The following is a 22,124-nucleotide window of genomic DNA, read 5'->3' on the forward strand; positions in this document are numbered from 1 at the left end:
GTGAAGAACCAGTAATTCTTGTGAGGGTGTCTGGTATTACTATTTCCAATGATGAAAACGAATGATTTTGCTAGTCATGAAATGTTTCATCATGATGGAAATGATCATATGTTAGACTGCAGCAGGTCCTGTCTAAGTACAGGACAGTTCCTCTACTGTATATATCCAGTAACTCGTACTTGTTCATTGGGAAAGATACTAATCGCTTCGTTAGAGTTCAGTGCCTCATCAAAGATCACAGTTGTGACAAGACAAATAACTGTTCTGCATTAAGCCCAGCGAATTTTTTTAAAGTTGTCAAATATCACTGAAAAGATTAAATTGTTCAAGCTCTATGTATTTGAATTCATTTTCCTGATAGGCAGATTAAGTATTACTGTGACAGCTCCTGCTGAGGAATAAGGGAAGGAACATGCTGATAAATTAGTTGCTTTGCCTTGGGGAATAAAGGTTCGACCCAAACTGAGATCAGTGTAAGAGGTGATGCAGCACACTGTGGCAAGCAGACAGCTTATGACAGTGACACATGGTGTGAAAAAGTTACGGGCACATCTGGGCAAAGTGACTAAGGTTTGTCAAGGAACTGGTCGGTTCCACAGCAGCAGTTTCATTTGGAGAAGTCTCCTAAAGGTTGCAAGTTCAAAAATGTGATGTAGGATGGCTAAGCAGGATAAAGAGATAATCACAGTGCCATGAACTAACGTTGCAGTTGTAAGACAGTCCCCGAGATCATCTTGGCTCACACCCTTCGGGCACTTTCCAGCTTAGTCTGGCTGCTCTTGGTCTGCTTTGAGAAGAATGCCACCATGAGCGTAGGGAACTAGAAAGAGTTGGTCTCAGGGTTTTGGGGAAGGTACAACATCAGAGACATGAGGGCAAGTAGTTATGGCTGAAGATACGGAACAAGGCATAAGTATAGCGCTGAATAAAAACAACTTTTAAAAACAGGAACAAAGGGCAAAACTCACTGTCTTTGCAACTTCACTCAGGCCGGAGACTTTCCACATGGAAAAGAATTAAATCAAGAGTGTACCTATAAATGTATTCTTTTCCTAGCTTGTGGATAGCTTCCTTCTTTGAGAGAACAGGAAAGAAAATTACACCCGTATATTACTAGCCACTCACTTAACCTTGTATTGATCCTAATTTCTTGTGTTTACTGGTTTAAAACAATGAAAATGAATAGATTTGCCCTGGTTTAGAATCATCATGAGCCTCCAGGGCAGCACTGGCTCCTGCTCCCACTGCAGGATCTTCCAAAGAGAAACCGGGCTTTATTCCATGCTTGATAATGTTATGGACATTTACCAGAAGCTGCTCAATAGCATTAATATCTCATTTTGGCAAGGTCCTGAAACAAGTTTCCAGACTGCTAAAAAAAATTAAAATAAAATAGAAAAAGAGAGTAGCAGTGGAAGGGAAGAGAGTAACTGGACTTCAGAGCATTGTGGTGAGTACAGATGGAAGATGGCATTCACAGTGAACCAATACAGAAGTATCTGAATCAAATTTGGAACCTCTGTGATAGAAATACTGAAGTGTGGGGTTTGGGGATATATGTGGTGAATGGATAAATCAGCAAATGGTCAAGCTAAGGCAGGGAGAAACTTGATGGAAATAGCTTGGAAACATCCTCTAGCTCCTTGTGATGGAAGAGAAATAGAGAATCAGCTACTAGTGCTTTGGTGTAAGAACAAGTAAACTTCTTGCAATACAGACAACACATCTGATCTTGTGTTTGACTAATGAGAGTTGTGGGCACTTAGCAGCCCCAGGGAACACATCGAGAATCCATGAGGATCAGCTGAGCTACAGACAAGATGCCAGATCAATGCAGTGGATTAAGTCCTTAAAAAGCTAGTAGTGCAAAATGTAAAAAATCAAGATGGGGAGGTTTCCATTTAATTGAATGGTTAAAAGCATCAGCTTTGCTGTGATTAGTTTAAGTGACTTCAATTAATAATTCATCAACTCATAACTGGATCACATTTCCCTCCCCTCCCCTCCATTCTGGCCCCTTTTCCCCCCTTCTTTTTTTTAAACTTCAGAATAATGATTGTCTTTTTCATTATTTTTGTTCCAGGGTTCATAGCAACATTCTACCTGATTTATTATATAGTCTACAGCATCTACATATACATCCTCTTCTGCCATGAAGATGTTGCTTAAATTACGGACTTTAAAATCCTTGTGGACTCTGAAGTCTCCTTATAGAATTTTCCATGAACATCCCAGGTTGCTTGCCTCTGATATATGTTCGCAGTATGAGTCTGTCAGGCGGGGTGAACAGGAAATGCCAAAGTACTTTAACTTTGCAAGTGATGTACTGGACAAATGGTCTGAGATTGAAAAGGTAGATGATTTCTGTTATGCAGACGAGATACTTTAGTTCAAATTTTATTTAAAAAAATCGATTACTAAAACCAATTTGCATTAGAAAGTTTTACAAAATATCACTTTTCTGCTTTATTGTAAAAGTGCACTTTACCTCAATTAGCCCCTCTCTTTCTGACTCTCAGGCTAGAAAGAGTCCTGTGACACTGCATCTTCCTGTTGTTTTGTTTTGTCCTCTGCCTATGCTACTTCTGTTTATTAGCATTCCACAACTGTATCCAGAATATCAGGAATATTAGATGAAATATTTCACAATATAGGAGCATTAATACTCAGCATGAGGCTTGAACTGAAGTAGGTCTGGACTAGGACTTCAGTCTAGAGACCACTGGGCTGCTGAAGATTTAGGGTTTAGAAAGGATGAATTTATTGTGAGCATCTGAGCTTGATCTGTAGCCATAGTAAGTCTGCACCCATTACGGACAAAGCTTATGTGTAAGTTATGAAATACTTGGATCTTCATAATTTGCAGATATTTGTGCATTATAATTTCCTGATCTTTCAGAAGAAATTGTTTCTGTTTTGAATCCTTGTGTTGTTTCGTAGGCTGGAAAGAGATCGTCAAACCCTGCCTTTTGGTGGATTAATGGAAAAGGAGAAGAAGTGAAGTGGAGCTTTGAAGAGCTGGGGTTCCTGTCTCGAAAAGTGGCCAATGTGCTGACTAAAGTATGCGGGCTGCAAAAGGGGGACAGAATTATTGTGATCCTGCCACGGGTCCCAGAATGGTGGCTGGTGAACGTGGCTTGCATGCGAGCAGGTCAGTGAGTGTATCTTATGAAACACTTTGAAGAAGTGTTTCGTTATGCAAGTAGATTCAGGTGATCAAGAATTTCTGTTTATGGTTTAAAAAAAAAGTGTAAATAATTAATCTGATCACTGGCCTAGCTACCAAATCTGCAGCCAGTCCTGATGGATTTATACTAAGGGCTAAAGGACAGGTGACCTGTGCAGCAAGTGTGGAGATGACGAAAGGCCATAGAGGTCACCAGATAGGTCTCTGTTTCATTCCTTATGGGAGAGCACAGGGCAGCTACATTACTCCATTGTTACTGTTTGTCCGGATATGTCAGGGCAAATTCATCTCAGAGGTCAGTTTGGGAATAATTAATTGAGTTTGTTCGTAGAAAAGGATTGAATTTAAAAACTGCTAACCCAAAATAACCTGATTGTTCTTCCAGGAATTGTCTTTATTCCAGGGATATCTCAGTTAACAGCCAAAGACATATTATATCGACTCCAGGCTTCAAAGGCCGCATGCATCATCACCAATGATACACTGGCTCCTGCAGTAGACTCAGTGGCATCTGAGTGCCAGTTTCTGAAAAACAGGCTAATCGTGTCCAAAGTCAGTAGGGAGGGATGGCTCAACTTCACAGAATTGTACAAGTGAGTATGCATTAGTAACACAGTGGTCATGATGAAGAAAGCAGAGTTGTCCTCCACAAGTGCTTTTTTCCAGTATTCATTGACTATACTATCATTAAGCCTTTGTGATAATCATAACTTTCAGGTTGAAATATCTACATCAGAGTTGTTTAATAGTAGTGTTTTTTTCTTAAGGGGAAGTTTATATGAGAGTGAAGTTTAACTCTGTGTTATTTTAGTCCAATTTGGTCAAAAACTTCTGTGAAGCTTATTTAGGGTAGAAGTTCTGCAACATGTAATCCGTAGTTACGTTTTGTAACGTAAGTCCATGTAAAATAACTGTTGAAGTCATGGTTACATTTTGTGTTTCAAAGGAGCCAATCTGCTGATCATTCCTGTGTCAAAACAAGGATTGAAGACCCAGTGTGCATCTTCTTTACCAGTGGGACCACAGGTTCTCCAAAGATGGCTGAACATTCCCAGGGTAGTCTTGGTTTCAGACCCCTTTTAAGTGAAAGGTATGAAAGGTTTGGGCCTAGTTGAACATGCATTAATTTGAGCTGCATAGTAGAGCTGATTAAAAAGTACTGAATAAGAAATACTTGATGTAAGGTGTCAGTCTTACTCCCTCTGACATAAGACTAGAAGCTCCAGCAGGTTTCCAGGGGAGTGGGATCTGCCCCTGTATTTTCACTTTTTCAGTGAATGTCTCCTAACCTTTCCTTAGAGTGGTTCAAAGGAAAGCCATCACCTGGGAATAGTCTAGAGCACAGCACCAAGAGATACCATGCTGTTTGGGCTACAAAAAAAAAAGAAATTGTGACATGTAGCTGTAAAGAGGCAGAGTTAATATTGATTTCACAGATCACCCTGGAGCCTCAGAAGCCATACAAGTCATGGTGAAATACCTGGTGTCCAACACACCATCCATGCCTCTTGCTGCTTCAGCTTTATCTTCCTCCTTAATAGAAAGTCACCTTGTTGGAATTCAGACTCTTCTCTTTCCCTTACTCTACCATGTGTTATGACCAGTGTCATTTATTTATTTATATATACACACATACGCAGGTACTTAAACCTTAGGTGTTCTTTTGCCTAATAGCTAGCTCATAAAATGAATTTACTGATAGTGCCCATTGCCCATGTACCTAGTTAAAAACCTTGGGCTTGTATGTTTTTTTTAAAGAAAGCTTTTCATTACCTTTTCATAATTTGTTTTTTGCTGTATTAGGTACTGGTTGGATTTGACTTCCTCAGACATAATATGGAACACATCAGACACAGGCTGGATAGTAACTTCGCTGGCATCTCTTTTTGATCCCTGGGTTTTTGGATCATGTGTTTTTATACACCTCCTCCCACAGATTGAATCAGCCACCATCCTAAATGTAAGGGAAAACTCATGGAGTTGTGTTAGTATGTAGGGAGCAAAGCCAGCTATTAACTGTACATATAGATTTAATTGAAGGTTGTGCACATTGTTTTGTTTAAGACATGGTATCCTTTCTCTAGAGTCTGCATTTAGATTTTTAATATACACAGAATGGACCAGTCCTTCATATTCTTCACTCATAGCTGGCAAGAGCATGAATGAAAATCATCCCAAATGCCAGACTAATTACTGGCCTTTTGTTCCAGTGAATCTGGATCTGAAATAATGTTAGCTAGTACTAATGTAAACTGAAACAGAAGTGGTTCTATTCATGCTGACCAAGATGAAAGTGAATACCTCCCTGTGATATGGACAGAGAAAGGCTTATTCTGCCTATGCTTGAGCTCTGCAGTGTGAATGATGCGTAGACATGTTAGCATGGGATTTTGTTGAATTGAGTATACTGTGATTCTCAGGATGCTACACCAACTGTAGGAGGGTTTCTTATCCCAACAGGAAGCATATACTGTTTTGTTTTGTTTTGTTTTTTATCATAGAAAGGAGAGCTACATTTGCCCCCTACTTTGCTGGTTTATTGTACTTACATGTGGCGATTTTTTGTCTGAACTTCATATGTCCATCTTGTTATTTAACTCGCTAGACTCTCTCTAGGCACCCTGTGGGCGCTCTGGTTGGGGCTCCAACTTTGTTTCGCATGCTCGTGCAGAATGATCTCTCCAGGTATGTCAAGAGATAATTTACTAACATTTAGTTACCTTAACTACGCTTTAATGATCTCCCAGATCTAGCTGTTTAACCCAATATAGGGGAGTAATTTAGTTAAACTATCCTTTGTGAAAAGACAATCATACAAAATGTGTGGATTTTACAGAATTTGGTGATCAGGCACAGAGGAACTTGATTCCCTCAGTGCGTAACTTCATGTGGCCATTGTACATCATCCTCTGCACCAGTTTCTCACTGACTTGGCTGCTGCTCATTCCTCCCTTTTCACACCATTTCATTTGGGCTGTTGCAGAGGATCAACAATCAGGGCTTTGACTCAGCAAATCCCTATGTGATTGGTTATAAACATGTGCTCAAGTCTCAGCTGACTCCAGCAAAAGCTTTACTTTAGGTTTCATGTGCTTTGACTGTTAGTACTGGTGTGCATAATGTTGAGCCCAGACTAAGTCTGGAGCCAAAGTATCAGTAGCCAAACTCGCAGAAATCCCCTGATTTCCACACTCCACGAGAATAGCTGTCCCAGTAGCCAGCTCTCTACTATCATTTGTTTATCCTTGCATACCATTTTGCTACCAGAGACACCTGGAAACTAAACAGGTCCTTGTGTTGGCCAGTAGATTCAAGTCCTCTCTTGGTTTTTAACTCCTTGTTAAGCTACAAATTCATGAACCTGAAGTACTGCGTGAGTGGTGGGGAACCAGTCAACCCAGAAGTCATGGAGCAGTGGAAAAGCAAGACAGGGCTGGACATCCATGAAATATATGGCCAGACTGAAACGGTACGTTTATAGGATCAATATTCTGTTAGATACTGTAATTCTTTTTTGCTTTACTGCATTTTAATGTTTATTTTCCAAGAACACAGCCTGTTTCTTCCTTAGTGTTTCTGTGAATGCTGCAGTAACCTCTTTCACAAATAAGCACTTAAGGAATTGTCTTACATGGCTTTTTTTTTTACAAAACCTGCCAGAAACATGGGTTGTTGGGAGAGGATGCACTCTAATTTTTACATAACTGTTTCTAAGTATATTAAAGTGAATGTGATAGATGAAGGCATAGCTTGTGTCTAAGGAAAAAAGACTGGCTAGGAGGAGGCATGAATTTTGTAGAGGTAAAGGACCAGAGTTCTTTTGGAGAGTTCCTTGATCTTGCTTATTTGTACCATGTGGCACAGACATACAGGATGCTGAGGATCTTAATTCCTCACTTTAGAAGTATGTTAGAGAATACATCTAATGAATTCAATGTGAGTATAGTTTACTTGCTTACTGTAGCTAAAACTTGATTTTGGTTGTGATTTTTGCAGGGAATCATCTGCTCTGTTTTTAAAGGAATGAAGATTAAACCTGGATCAATGGGAAAAGCAGCTCCCTTTTATGATGTTCAGGTTTGTTAATGTATTTTGTTGGCCACTGTTTAGATGGTTTTAATAAGGTTGGGGTTTTTTTTTTTCCACTGGAGTAAAATATATACTGTTTTTCACTCTAGATCATAGACAAAGATGCTAATATTCTGCCTCCAGGACAAGAAGGGGAGATTGCTATCAGAAGCAAACCTATAAGACCACTTGGTTTTTTCTCTAAATATGTAGTAAGGAGTTTATTTTATGCTTCCCCACACACGCATCCCAAGTCTTCCAAAAATATCTCTAATTCCATGGTGGTTACATGGGTACAAAGGCTCTGTATTTTCCTCCAGTTTCCAGACTTACTAGCCTGTCTTTGATTCGTGAACTACAGTAGCAATCTGTCTAGAAAGAATCTGCAAAGATTTAGTTCAGAATAGAATGGGAAAATGTAGATCCAGGCTTCAGTTTATCCCATTCTTTGATTCAGATTTTGGTTCAAAACCTTTAAAATCTGCATCTGAAAAAATAGTTAAAAAGCTTTTCCCTAATATATCCTTACCAGTAATCATGGTCTCACTGAGGAGTACGTACATGCAGTGTACACTATCTGAGAAGCTATTTAAATATCTATGTTGAGGATTGACCAAGAGATCAAAAAAACTAGAGCAGAACTGAGTAACTGATTTGTTTGAATTGGTGGCAATTAGAAAAGGGAAGAGAAGAATTTGTCTGAGGTTGAGGCAAAAAAAGTATTTTCAAGCATTAAAACTGGAAATCTTTTTTTAAAAAGTCAGTCATGAACTTAACAATGAACTTAACATTATGTGTATCATAGCATAATGTATAGCTAACAAATATGCAAAATTTAAACTCCTATTTGTAAACCACTGCAAGGATAACCCTAAGAAAACAGCAGCAACTGAACGTGGGGATTTTTTTGTCACTGGGGACAGAGGGACTATGGATGAAGATGGATACTTTTGGTTTATTGGAAGACAGGACGATATCATCATTTCTTCAGGGTCAGTTTGCATGCTTATTTTCTAAATCTGTTATATAGACTTAAAAGTTGTGCTCTGACAAGTTTCTGACATGGTGGTCCTATGGTAAATGCACTGGCCTGTGACTTAGGAATACTGACTTTTGTTATTAAGTTTTCATATATCTGCAGTATCATCTTGATCATGTCAGTGGCATCCCTGCACCTCTGTTTTCCCTTCAGCATCTCATCTGTTTAAACACAGTGTGGAGATTTGTGGTAGAGGAGGGATATTAAATTATGTGGGTTTTTTTTAACTGAAATTGAAGGTCATTTTTTATCAAAGTCAAAAAGCATTGAAAAGTTTTATTTTGCACATATTGAAATGAAATGATTAGATATTTTATAGTGCTTGGCATGATGAAGCCCTTATATGATGTGATACCATAACATGGCATCAGCTGCTGCTACAGACCCCAGCTGTGTGGAAGATGCAGGCACAGTCAGAAAGCTGCCAAGAAATGGGGAGAGTTAGAAGTAGCCAGTGCCCCGACAGTCCTCCATCACGCAACCATCATGACATGTTCCTGCTTTCTAACACATTTCCGTTTTACCTAAATATTCTGTAGTGTTGTTTTAAAAAACAATTAAAGCAATTAAAAGATTTCTTGATATTGGTTTTCATAAAACTAAATCCTTCATTATTCTCTCCTTATCTAGGTATCGCATTGGGCCATTTGAAGTAGAGAGTGCCCTGCTAGAGCACCCAGCAGTAGCAGAAACAGCTGTTGTCAGCAGCCCAGATCCCCTCAGAGGAGAGGTAATGATGCTGAACAGCAGTTGGGGAAGCCATATGCTTGTTTAAATATGTAGCTATATAAAGCAGTTCCTGCTTACTGAATAATGTACAATTATAAGGCAGTCATGTCACCATGGATAACGAGTAAAAATCTTTCCCATTTACATACCCTACTCTTCTTAGTTTTTGTTCATCCCAAGAGGGTTGTCTCTATAGATAACATTACAGTGACATGCTTTTCCCTCATCAGCCCTTCTTGTTATTAAACACTTACCTACACACTGAAATTGTCTTTTCTAGCTATCTCAGTGTAGCCAAAGTTATATTATAACTGATTCAGCATTAGACTTGGCCTGAATGTATGAGGAAAGCGCAGTCCTACTCTGAGATGATACATGGCTATTGTCCCCAGTGTGAATGTCAGACAAATAAAATATCCCTTAGCTTCAGGGAAAACTCTGCCGAGGTACCTGTTAACCTCTTCTTCTAGATGCCCTCTGAGAGAATAAAGCATATTCTCTTACTGTGAAATGAAGGTCAGAAAACTGCACTTTCAACTTTTCTTTCTTCACATATGTAAGTTGGGCACAACCACTTTATACATTATGCTGGTTTCTTTGTTCCTCCCTTTTGCATGTCATGTGTCAGAGACATACTACTAGTTGGTAAATAGTATATCTTCTCTTAAAAATTGATGGTATCAGATCACTTTTATTGCTTTTATCTTGTAGGTTGTGAAAGCATTTGTGGTCCTGTCCTCCACCTTTTCATGTGGTGACCTGGATAGCTTAGCCCATGAGTTACAGGAGCATGTCAAGAAAACTACTGCTCCCTACAAGTATCCAAGAAAGGTAAATACTTCTGAATAAAATTTTAAACAGAGTGCACATCCATAGATCTCAGGAGAATTATTATTTGGGTTTCCATGACTGATCTGAAAGAGACAATGGTCAAGATTCAGGTAGAGAACTAACTCTAGAAAACCTTTCCTAAATATCATTAGTTTGGTATTTTTTATTTAGAATAAAGTTATTTGTTCAAACCTTACAAATATTTCTAGGCTGAGTGTGATATGCTAGTTAAATCTTCTCCATATTCTGAGTCAGGGTCAAAATCATAATTCTCCATCTTTTACTTCATCTTTAACTAAACACTCTCCAGTGACTTTAGTGGAAGTACATGACTGAATCTGAATAAGGATTTATCCACTGTTCCTCACAGTAAACAAATAGAAAGAATACAGGAGGGTACACATGGTGTTTCTCAGAAATCCCAACACTACAAGAAAGCAGCCACTAGCAGAAGTTTAGTTCACTTGTGCAGAACTCAAAGAAACAAAGTCCAAGACTTTGTTCCAATAACATCCTTTCTCTTTTCTTTTTCCATTTATCTCTATCCTCTGATATCTTTTGGCACTTCATCCTTCCACTCCAGGACATAATTTAGTTAGTGGGGTGGCAGCTACATAGATATTTGGCCATCTAGGCAGCCAAAGAAATTGTTGTACAAGATGTGCATTGTGTTGATGTGCATTGATTTGGCTTGGACTCGATCCTTTAGGCAAGCAGTTCTTACTGATGGTGTGCTCCTAGTTTTTCGGAAGAGCTGAGAGCCAGTCTTGCAAAACCAACTCAGATGGACTTTGTAGAGAGTATGCTACATTGTTTTCTGTCTTTTTTTATGTAGATGGAATTTGTCCAACAACTGCCAAAGACAGTCACTGGGAAGATCAAGAGGAGTGAGCTGAGGAACAAAGAGTGGGGACGGATGTAACATTGTTTGGAAGCTTACAGTTTCTTCCATTCAGTTAACACTGTGTAAATTTCTCTGGTATAACTGCCCTCCTTATCTGTTTTTTTTTTAAAGCTTGAGTATCTAAAATCACAGATAAAGCCAAGATGTAACGTTCAAGTCTGCTTGCAAAGCCTCTAATGTCAAACCATGGTTTCAGCTTCTGAAGCATGGCTGAGAAAAAGAACATGCTGTACAACTCCATTCTAGCCTTGAATGTCCCAAAGATCACCATGAATTGGCTGGTGACCCATCTCTTTAATTTAGCAGCCAGAGCAATGAAAACTTGATGTTGATGGTGACTGCCTAACTCCAAGCTTCAGAAAAGGACAGGGTTGGATCTGAGTGGTTCAGATGCTCTGTTCTTAAAAGGCAGCATACTTTCAGCAGAAAGCAGTCCTCCTAGCATTTACTGAAAGTGGAAAGACTCCTCTGTAGTGATATCACTGTATCACCTTTATAGACCTCTCTGTTTAAAACACATATTGGTAACAAGCGGGGCCACCTTCTCCCATGCTCATCAAGAACTGTCTGATACCAACAGTAGTTACAGCTTTGTTGCTCACCCTCTATACTGATCTTCACACATAGACAAAAGTCCTGTACTGCTTCTAATGGTCTGTGATAAGAAGTTTGCTTTTGGATGACTGATCTACTCTATAGAACAGACCAAAGCTGTTTGCCATGCTGGCTGCTTGCTGGAGGATGAGGCCATCATAGCAGATGTTCAGACAGTAGTGAAACCAATGAACAAACTGCTGTGATCCGGATGGTCACATCTCTGTTAATGTTTAGCTTTATGAAGAAGCATGTACTGACAAGCCTTACTTGTCACAATTGCATGAGCAATAGTGTGCCATGTTTTAAGGTTATACTAGTTCTTAGCTGCTTGACCTCAGGCTTTTTAAAATCTTTTCTACTCAAAAAAATATTTCATTTTCTGTGGTGAATTTTCATTAGTTGACAAAAATGTCTCCAGGCTTCAACAGTTGCATTCATTAAGCAAGACATTGCTGGAGAACAGCAGCATCTCTGAGCAGGAAAGAAAGTCTTTTGCAGCTGTGTCTTACTGCTTGGAGTTCTCTGTCTGCTACCATCATACAGTGAGATTTGGAGAACGCTACTTTTGAGAAAAGAATATATTTTATTTGTTGAGATTAAACACTTCGGTTATGTCAATGAAGTAACTTCTGTACTAGTGACTGCTGAAATGAAAGCAAATGTCAATAAATAGTGTTTACTGCATTCCTCTTTTTTGACAGTTGCTTCATTTTTTCATACTCCTTACTATTTCACAGAGATTTCAAAACACTCAGGTTTTTAGGCACATAGATTATATAATTATAAAACTAATCATCAAATTATCAGTCATCTTTGCCCTCAAATTTCTTGAATGTACGTGTCTGGAAGTGTCACTTGTTGCAGCCTCAATCTCTTTTCTGTACCCAGTTCAGTTTCCTTTTAAAGTCATGTCCTCCTGGACACCCCAGAGTCTCTTTCCATCTTGTAGTTTTTTCTACTTGGCTTTAGTCAAGCATTTTACTCTTACGCACTCAGCCAGACACAAAAAATGGGATAATAAATACCTGTACAGCCTGGGATTCAGAGCCCCTGGAACCTATTCTTTGCCCTGCCCTTAGTCACTTGAGCAGTTAAACGCTAAGTAATATTCAAGGGTTGGGTTTTTGATTTTTTTTTTTTCCTTCCCCAAACTTAAGGGCCTAAAATCAAGCGGCTAAATCCAGAGTTAGGAAAGTAAAAAGTCTAAAAAAAGCTCTGGATGAAACTACCACACAAAAGACAAGTGTTTTACTAATGATTTTGATGTAGTTGAAACTCTTTTGACCTTCTGAATTACTGTGTGGTTAATTAGGATAATTTACTCTAGGCTTCAGTGCTAGAACTTTTGGTCCCTTGTTTAGCTGACCCAGAACTGAGTTTCTATTGTGCTTTGGTTATCTGTTTTTTTGCATGAATGCGCTGGGTTCAAAGTCAAACAACTTGCCAAGTCAGTAATTCCACATCCTGCAGTTGGAGTCCTGCTAAGTGCCGCTGCTCCATGCTCTACCTCTTATTATTAACACTGAGTATAGTTTCCATCTCACATTCAGGGTAGATAGTTTGTTTAATTCTTATCATCAGCTCAGGATCAGAGACTTGCTACTAAATTTCTTCTGATCCATGTGGAATGATTTCAGAGATGCAGCTACAAGCAGTTGGAAGCAAAATAAGTGTCTCTAACATGCAGCTTTCTTTTGAATCCCCAGAGGCTGAAACGTGACTGGATTGTATCCCTCTGGCTGAAATAAATAATTTTCAACAGACTAGCCTTTCCCTTTTGGGCCTCCTTTCACCCCTAGTATAGCCCAGCTTCAGTTTGATATTATTCTCAGAGGCAATAGAAAAGCTAACATTTACATTTCTGTCTCAAATGTATTTTTCCTATTAGGATTTTTCCTTAGGGATGAGCTTCTCATCCAAAGCCTATATAAGTGGCATAGAAATCTTGCTATATATGGTCTCTATTTGTTTTGGAATTGCAGAAGTGCATTATTAGGCTGAAGTTACAAAGCAGCATCCCCCAGGTTTTAATACTGCCAGTGCTTCTGCCTGTCCCCTGTAACTTTTCTGCAAAGACCGTACTGTTTTCCCTTGTTGTATAAGGCTAAACAGAAATGGATCAGGAAGAGGAAGCTGTTGTGTTCTTGTGACTCTGCATTTGTGAGCCATATGCTTCAGAAGATAATTAGCCCTTTTTGTTGGTATTTACATGTTTTTAGAATGGATGACACATCTGTATTAAGGACAGCAAACAAGTAAAATAGCTGATACCTACCATTCTCCTGAAGAGAGTTTGAACAGATAAAAAAGCAGGCCTTACTATCAACATTAGTTATTTTTTGGTTAAAAATAAGGAATATCTATAGTAATTCAGTGATTGAGAAAGCGGAAAAAATTTTGTCGCTCTGTTAAATGACTTGTTTCCTTCTTTTAAAGTTTTACAAAGTAACTAGATAGCTCCAGTTTCAGCTGGGTATGGGGAACATGTTTCCTGTTTGTTGTTTTCCCCTTAGTGGTGATACCAATTTTTTATGATCTGGGATAGTGAAAGCACAAGTTCTGAAATTGTATTCTTTCATATGAGGGACTACTGGTTTTATTTCAGCAAGATTCAAAATCCCCGTTGGTGGTGGTAGTCTGAGAGCCATGTGTAGGACTCCCCTTCTCCTGGTGGCATGGCCCTGGTCCTCCAAGCACTGGCAAGGAGGGGAATTGCCAATGCAAGGTTTGATTGGGAATTTTTGTTGTTGTTTTTTTAATTGTGAGGCATGTTATTAAACGTAATAAAGGAATACTAAATTACACAAGCAACATGTATTTACTAAAGGCTATCTTAAAATGTAGATGAACATAGGACTGCATACTGTGCTTTAACAAACCCTCGGAGGCTAATAAAATGAGAGCAGCAGTATATTTCATTAAGAATCTCCAGAACTGTTCAAAAAAAAAAGCAAATTGAGAACTGAGATTATATGTAGTATATGAGAAATAATTCCTTCATGTATGATGCTATTATAAATCATGAGAAACTAATAATATTGCATATATACATGTATTGCCTATATATTGTGTGTGTGTTTTGGCCCATAAAATTGCTCTGCTTTGCACTAATAAGAAAGTTAATATTTAGTTTTATGTCTAGAAATCTATAATCAGTTTCCAGATGATACTTGGAACTTTGCCTTGCAGATTTGCTGGTTGGTGATTTCTGTGACTTTTCCAGAGTTATTTTAGCCAGTCCATTGAACAGGAGCATTTTATAAGTGATCTACAACTTCATCTCCTTTTCCACATTAGAAAAAAATGGCATAATGAAAAGCAGAGCAGCAATGAGTTTGAGTTTGGTTTTAGTTATTCACAAGGCATTTCATGTTGCTGAAGTTAAACCAATTTTGCCGATACTTGATCCAGATCTAACAGTCCACCTATAAAAATAAACATGAACACAATTTCTAAACAGAATGGCTCTAAGCGAATCCATTGGGAGGAGATTCATTACTGAAAAGATCAACTGGAGAAGACATAATTTGCTAGTTTGTGCCTGGATTTAAGTCCTGGATTTAAGATGCAGACCGAAATTCACCATTGGTGTCTCAGCTTTCATTTTCTGTGGTGGAACACCAGTTTCCAGTGATTGCTTGTTTCCTAGTAGATTCCTCTGCAGTCCTACAAGCCAAGAGAAAATTACCTTCAAGCATGATCTCTCTTGCTTCTAGTGAGAGATAAACCTCTCTGAGTGCAGAAAGTGAAATCTCCTATGAGAGCAAGGAGTTTCTTCAGTATGATTCTACCATAAAAAAATTGAGAAGTTCTCTGTGGTCAGATCTCTGGGCACAGGGGGCTGCGTCCACCAAGGAGCTCGCACTCGCTGCGGCTTCCTAGCCTGGTGCCCGCTTGAGGGAGGCACTTTAAAGCCTCTCCGAGTGTTGCCAAGCTGCTTAGGAACACAGTGCTTCTGCATTGAAGTGAATGAATATCTTGGACATTGCGTGCCTAGGGCAGCCCAGGGAATATGCCATCCCACCCTGCCTGTTCAGCTGAGAGGACAGGCAGGCAAGGCTGCAAGTGTAAACCCAGCAGCTCAGACTCCTTGGGCTGGGGACAAATAAGACGTCTACAGGTACTCACTTCAGTGTGGCAACTGATCTTCTCTGTCTCCAGTTCAGAAAAGTTCAAAGTACAGATACCAAACAGAAAAGACATGTTATAAGTGAATTGTCAGACAACATGTATGGAAAAAAAGAGCTAGGTGGTCTGGGCAGCTGGCAAAAGTCTTCCAGGCTGCAAACTGTTAGTACAGTTTGGGCTGAGAGTTTGTCTGTGAGTATTTAAAGGAATTAGGCCCATTAATGAACAGAAAAAGGGTTGTGTCAACTCACTGTGAATAAACTGACTGCATTCACTTAGTCTTATTTGAAAAATTCCTTTCTTGTTCCTATTAAATGTTTCCTTTACAACTTTTTTCTCATTATTAGCAGGCTAATGTGTAGGCATTGCACTTTTATTTCAATATAGCAGAGGAAAGGAAGGGCTACATAAGCTCTTATTAGTTGTGCAGATACCACTGACTCATGTTTTCATTTACTCTGAGACATGTAGGTGCTTTTGTCAAACATGCTCTGCCCACTTGGGGCAGCGTATGTATACCTACGCCATGTTCGATGTGTACGTGAGCGAGTGTGTGTAGGGTAAGAAGGTCTGATATTTGCTCACAATCGGTCGAAGCTAGGGTGTGGTGCAATATGGCCTCAGAGTTTTCAGTGAGTTCCCAGCAAGTGTAACTCTTCTTTTTAATCTCCAGTCTGTGTTTCCCATCACAAAGTTGTGTGGAACAGCTACTTTTTAGTGCAGATGTTGCAGCATGATCTTACCAGAATTTATCCATTCTACTGTTCCACCATAATCTTGCCCAGTCCACCAAAGCCACCTCCCAGGCTGGTGTTTCCTCCTTCCAGCCCCATCTCACGCTGTCTGGGTCATGCACTCTCACAGTGTAATGATTTCAGAAGCTGGGATCCTCATAGAAACTTTCATGGTTTTGATCTATTTCTGCTTGTATGCAGCTATTTCAAGCCATATTCTTTCATTCTGGAGCCTGGCATGGTGGCAGAATGGAAAAATAAAGCAGGGCTACATATCTGTGAAGATCATAGCCAGACTGAATCAGTATATTTGCAGTCACTCACAGATAACATGTAACTTGCAGATGCCTCCCTAGCAACATCTAGAGTAGAAGTTCCCTGGAAGAAATTTTGAATTCAGATTGATTCTGTTGTGTTGTTCCCTGGAGCCACTTCAGTGGTATAGATGAGGAGAAACCTCAAGTGACATAAATCCAAATTTGTGGATTTGTTAATCTCTCTACAAGAAATATCTGTTTCCCATTTAAAATGCTCACACTAATGACACCATATCCAAGAGCAGTGTTCTGCTGCTGTTTGTACGCTGGTATAAATTGCAGTACGTTTCTGAGAAGTAAATGGAGACAAATTAGTGTAAAGCAAATTTAAATCAGAAGCATTTCAAGCCCAGCTGATTTGACCAGAAACAGCGCTTTGAATGAAAACAGGATTTTTCCGACTGAGTAAGATGTCTGACTGATGTAAGTCAATGTTATTGCATGGATTTCTCCCAGCTGTGCTGGTTTATACCAATAGAGGAACAAGTGCTTGCCTTTAAAATCACAGCGGGGAGCATGTTTTTAAATGAACATCTTTTATCGAGAAGATTATCTAGAGAGTCAGCTGCAAAATTGTCCCTTTGTATAGACAGTTTAGAATGTCTGTTGTAACTGTAAATTGTCCATTTGTGTAGACGACAAACCTCATAAACTCAGTTTTCTTTTACAGGGTGTTGCATGTGCAGCTCTTGAAGAGATGCAAATTAAACCTGATGCGTTAGGAAAAGCATTTCCACCTTACAATGTAAAGGTAACAGTGGAGGGGACAAGAGGTCCTGTCACTAGGGACAGGAGTTATGGGGATGAAGATGGAGAGTTCTGGTTTGGTTTGTTGAGCGAGCTGATGATGTCGGCAGATCTTCTGGGTATGTTTCTGTTTGTTGTCGGAAGGTTCGTAGTCCTCTGTTAGAATTTTGAGTTGTCTGGAAATACAAATTCAGCTGTTAACACTGGACGTTAAATAGTAATGGATTTGTAATAAGAATTTCAACAAAATTGTGACTTAGGGTTGGAACTCTGTGATTTTGAATCTAAAAAAAGAAGAAGAATCACTCAAAATGGTTGTAGTTTTTCATTTGTACCATTCATTTAATTTTTAATTTACAGCATTCGTTTAATGAAACATTGCATTCTGATATTGTTGAAATTGAAAGATTTGACTCTTCTTTTCATTTGAAAGAATACAACTTTTTGTTTGAGTATTCATTTGAATTTAAGAAAAGAAGAATCAAATCACCTCTAAATATTTAACCAAAAAACTCTGCTGTGTTTCATTTTGGCTTGAATGAAATGTTTCAGTTTGAAATTGATTGAAATCTTTTAACTTCATTTTACTAGAAAGAGGGCAAGGAAACTTGTTGAGGTTCATGAGTAGCTGGCTTGCTTTGCTTTGCCTTGCTTTGCCACCAAACCAAAGACTTCAGGATGATTTGCCCAGCTCTACTTTTAAATACTAGATCCGTATTTCCTCCCCTAAGTATCACATTGTTTGAAGTAGAGCCCTGGCAGAGCACCCAGCGGGAGCCGGAACAGCTGCTGTCAGCAGCCCGGAGCCCAACGGAGAGGTGAGGACGTTGCTTTTAAGAGCTACATAAAACATCTGTTGATGAAATAACTGTACCTGTGGGGGGAATCTGGGCTGATACTAACATAGTAAAGATGTAGACAGACATCTTCAAATACATTTAGGAAGACTAAGCATCTAATTTTCCTTGATTGCAGGAAGAATTGGGGGCAGCTAGGCCACTTTGAAAATCTGCCAATGGCTTCTGTGAATCCCAGCGAGATCCAATGCCTTGAAACAGCTATTATTCTTATGAAAGCTGTTAAGCAAGTGTGGCCTGCCTAAGTCACCTTTCTTCCCAAATATCCTTTGAATCCTTGCACTGTTTTGGGGGGAATCCCAGCAGGATTTTCACAGCTCATTCCTGGTGTCAGTGGAGTGTGCAAAGACAAACAGTAACACAGCTTTTGCATATGAGGCAGGAATCAGATTCCATCAACATTGTATCTAAAATGGCTTCAAAGAACCCAGGGTGTCCACACTAAGCCTTAAACGTGGTTAGACTGTCAGGAAGTAGCAGAATAAGCCTAATCTGGATAAACCATGACATACCAGTTGCCACTAAAATCTCTGGACTTGGCCATCTGTCTTTGGCTGTCCTCAATTTCTGCATGGGTTTTCTAGAGACTAATATAGGATATTTCCCTACGCTTCTCTTCCCCTTTTCTGAGTAATAGTTTTTTTCTGGAAAATTAATGTTTATCTCTGATTCAAGCAGTTGGAGATTTTAAGTAGAATTCAATTTTTGGAGGGGAATTATTATAACTAGCATTAGATTTTTAACAGCAATCATAAAAATATGTTGAAATATGTAATCTGGTCATTGTTTCAGAATCTGATTCTTTTTAAGCACATTCAGATTTCGAATATGAGTAAATACTTTCTGGCAAGGTAATCCACTTAACTTTGTCTGAAGTGAAGTAATCAGATTGTTCATGTAATCCATTTATTCTGTGTAAGTAATAAGGTTTTTTTTAACATAATCTAATTATCACCTTGGGAAGTAATTGGGTTAAGAGCAATCTAAAAGATATATTCTGGAAGAGATTCTGGTTGGTTTTGGTACCAGTCTACATGGAGCTTTAAACAGATTTGGCTGGGTTTTCCCCTGGAGCCTGTTCTAATGGCTATGACTAAATGAGTAAATCACTCATTTACACTGGGGAAGATCTGGCCCAGGAGGTTTCCTTTCTGTTGCAGTCACAAAGTTCTCAATGTAAAGATAGGATCAGTCGGACTCACTAGCATGGTAGTGCAGTTTTACAATGTTATAAAATCTTAAACTGAACCTGACCAGCAACCTCATGAAGAAAACAAAACAAAACAAAACAAAACAAAACAGAGTATCAACACGTTTCCATTGGGTGTGGGAAGCAGTCCTAGTGCGCCCTCCTTCACCAGTGTTTTAAGTAGCCTCCTACAGACCCCTTCTTGCTCCCTCTGAAAACCATATTGTGCTCAAATTCAGTGGCGTGTGATTGTCTTATACCGCTGATAGGAAGAATTACTAAGTCACCAAGCCGACACTATTTCCCTAAGAAGTAACTTACTCTTTTTGTTGAGCACTGGCACTGAGGTGCTGCTTGTCGAGTTCATCCTCAGAAGAGCTCATACCTTTTAAAAAAGCAGGCTTGCCACTGAACAGAAAAAGCGTGGAATCAAGCTATATTAAACTGCACGTTGTTATCATTCCTCTGTATGAACTGGGTTGAAGTTGTTGAACAACTACCAAAGATGATCTCTGGGAAGAGCCAAAGGAATAAATTAAGGGAGTGGGGAAGAGCTTAGCTTTGCTGCTGAACTCCCAGTCAGAACATCCTCTGGCATCTTATTCCCTATCAATCTCAAGAGGTGCTGGAAAGCCTCCTGATCAAGAATAGAAGATGCCACTTTTTGTTTTGGCGGTTTGGAGTGTTTCTAAAGCAATATATTCTCTATAATTTTAAACATATACAGGAGAGACTCTATTGAAGATAATGATAAAAGAAGGGAGTCAGACTTTAACTTTTACATTTATTTTCCTGTGTACATTGTTATTCCGTGCTGAAAGGCACAAGTTTTAGAACAACTGCAAGCTTCTGTCAAATATTATTTAGTGAGAGTGTTCTTTAATTGGTTTTAGTGATCTGAATTCCACATTAGATTTAGCCAGTGCTGGGTCACATATAATTTGCGGATTAAATATGATCGAGGATTTTCTGGATAGTTGGTTTAGTTTGTGAGATATTTCTGTAATAGTTAAGCACAGTTACCTGAGTACAAGTGCAGCAAAGAGAGGTTTAGCTCATTCCTGTTAGATCTTGTCTCATGTTTCTCGTTACCCTGCCACATTGCTTGCACCTCACACACGCCTGCTACAGCGCAGCCTATGTACTCTTTATTCTTGCTTCAAAAGGCAGGAGTAGCAGTTCACCTCCATGGCCAAGGCTTGCTGCCTTTACTGGGAGCACAAAAACACCAGTGAACCAAAACACCTAGGGTTATTTAATCTCAGAATTTCCCGGTTCTGCTGTAAACCCACCACGTGGCACCTTTGAGCACATCTGCTGTTGTATGAAGAGCTTGGGAAAAAAGCAAACACGCTTTATAGTAAAGCTGTTGATGACCTTTCAGGCCAACTAATTGCGTTATTAACTGGCAAACAAACACAAGCCCCAGGAGAGGCTGTACAGGTGGGTCTTGCCTCTTTCATACCCTTAAGCTCTGAAATAGGTATTACTTTTTTTTCCCAGCTACTAAGCACATAACTGCCTGAGGTAAAAAACAAAGAGAAAACAAAATACTGCGTCCGTGTAGATTACATCAATCCAAATGGATCTGATCTTGCACTACTGAAATGAGGGGAAAGTTTTAAAATTGATTTCTTTAGGAGCGGAATCAGACCTCAGATGAAAAATGAAACCCACTCTCTGGCGTATTTGCATGCTGTGAGTATTTTGTTTTTAAAGGAAAAGACAAAAGGACAGGGGGCTTATTAATGTGACTGAAAGGACAGGGGATTTATTATTCAGCCCCTTGGAGATTCATTCCCTAGAGGAAATGTTTAGGCTGCCTCCAGTCCAAAGGGTTGTACTGTATCATCTCCCCTCGATGGTTTGCTAATATATTCTCACTGGCAGCTGCTCTGAATCCTGCTTTCTGGGAGCAGGTAGTTATGTTTTGATGAGCAAATGGGAAACTTCTCTGGCTTCTACTGCTGCTGCCGTGAAAATCATTGGTCAGCTGCTTTTTCTGTATGTCCTGTCAGAAGTACAGTCTGTCCAACAGCACTGTTTGAGGGTTGTCGTATTTCTTATTTGTTTGTTCTGGGACTTTGAGGACGAATTAGTCTGCCCCATGTGTGTGTGCTTCGCCTGTTGTTATTGCACTGAATAACGGTAAATGACATTTGCAGACAGTAGCAGCTGTGTCTGTCTCACAGTGCTCTCACACGATGCAGGCAGCCAGAGGGTGTCACTAGAATTGGTGTTGTGAACCCCTGAATGCTCTTAGGAATTTCCCATTTCACCCTGGGAAAAAGGCCGGCGCCAAGATTTGGCAGCCATGCAAACCCATGAGCAACTTGCTCGTTGATTCCAGTCTCTCCAAACTGGGATGATGGCTTAATGCTGTCTCATGCTCAAGTGTTAGAAACACACTGTGTTCAGGACATGTGTTGGGTTTTGTGTGACACAGCTCAAAGGCCACTTACTAACGAAGGTAAAGTGAGGGATGGAAGAAGTCGTTTGCAACGTGGGGAGAGAAGATGGAAGATACTGTCCCTGCTCCAAGGCATGAAGTTCCTCAGACTTCTGCCTCAAATCCCAACCCAAACATTTCTGCATGGAGCTGCCTCCCTGAAAGCTGCTCCCTCTGAATCTCACTGTATCTGCTCCTGAACTGTAAGTACAAAAAACTGAGCACCCACTGTGTTCTTCCCCAGGATTTCACTGGTAGTTTTATGTCATTGTCATTCTCTTGTCCATCATAATTTCTCTGACTGAGTCCATGGGCTTCTAGGCATCTTAAGATTTAGTTATCCTTGCT

At 39.5% G+C, this 22,124-nt stretch overlaps 1 protein-coding gene across 1 annotated transcript; it reads left to right on the forward strand.

Moving 5' to 3' along the window:
* The first annotated feature begins 2,152 nt into the window (after positions 1-2,152).
* LOC134147174 (acyl-coenzyme A synthetase ACSM4, mitochondrial-like) lies at positions 2,153-10,940 on the forward strand. The gene is made up of 13 exons (XM_062588047.1): positions 2,153-2,353; positions 2,941-3,151; positions 3,573-3,780; positions 4,134-4,277; positions 4,991-5,147; positions 5,793-5,872; positions 6,533-6,656; positions 7,184-7,264; positions 7,366-7,467; positions 8,120-8,247; positions 8,925-9,024; positions 9,735-9,854; positions 10,690-10,940. The coding sequence occupies exons 1-13, from the start codon at positions 2,153-2,155 to the stop codon at positions 10,774-10,776; spliced, it is 1,743 nt and encodes a 580-aa protein (XP_062444031.1). The 3' UTR covers positions 10,777-10,940.
* Positions 10,941-22,124: the final 11,184 nt, after the last annotated feature.

The sequence above is a fragment of the Rhea pennata genome, chromosome 15 (genome assembly GCF_028389875.1).
Source record: "Rhea pennata isolate bPtePen1 chromosome 15, bPtePen1.pri, whole genome shotgun sequence".
In the NCBI taxonomy this organism is placed as follows: domain Eukaryota; kingdom Metazoa; phylum Chordata; class Aves; order Rheiformes; family Rheidae; genus Rhea; species Rhea pennata.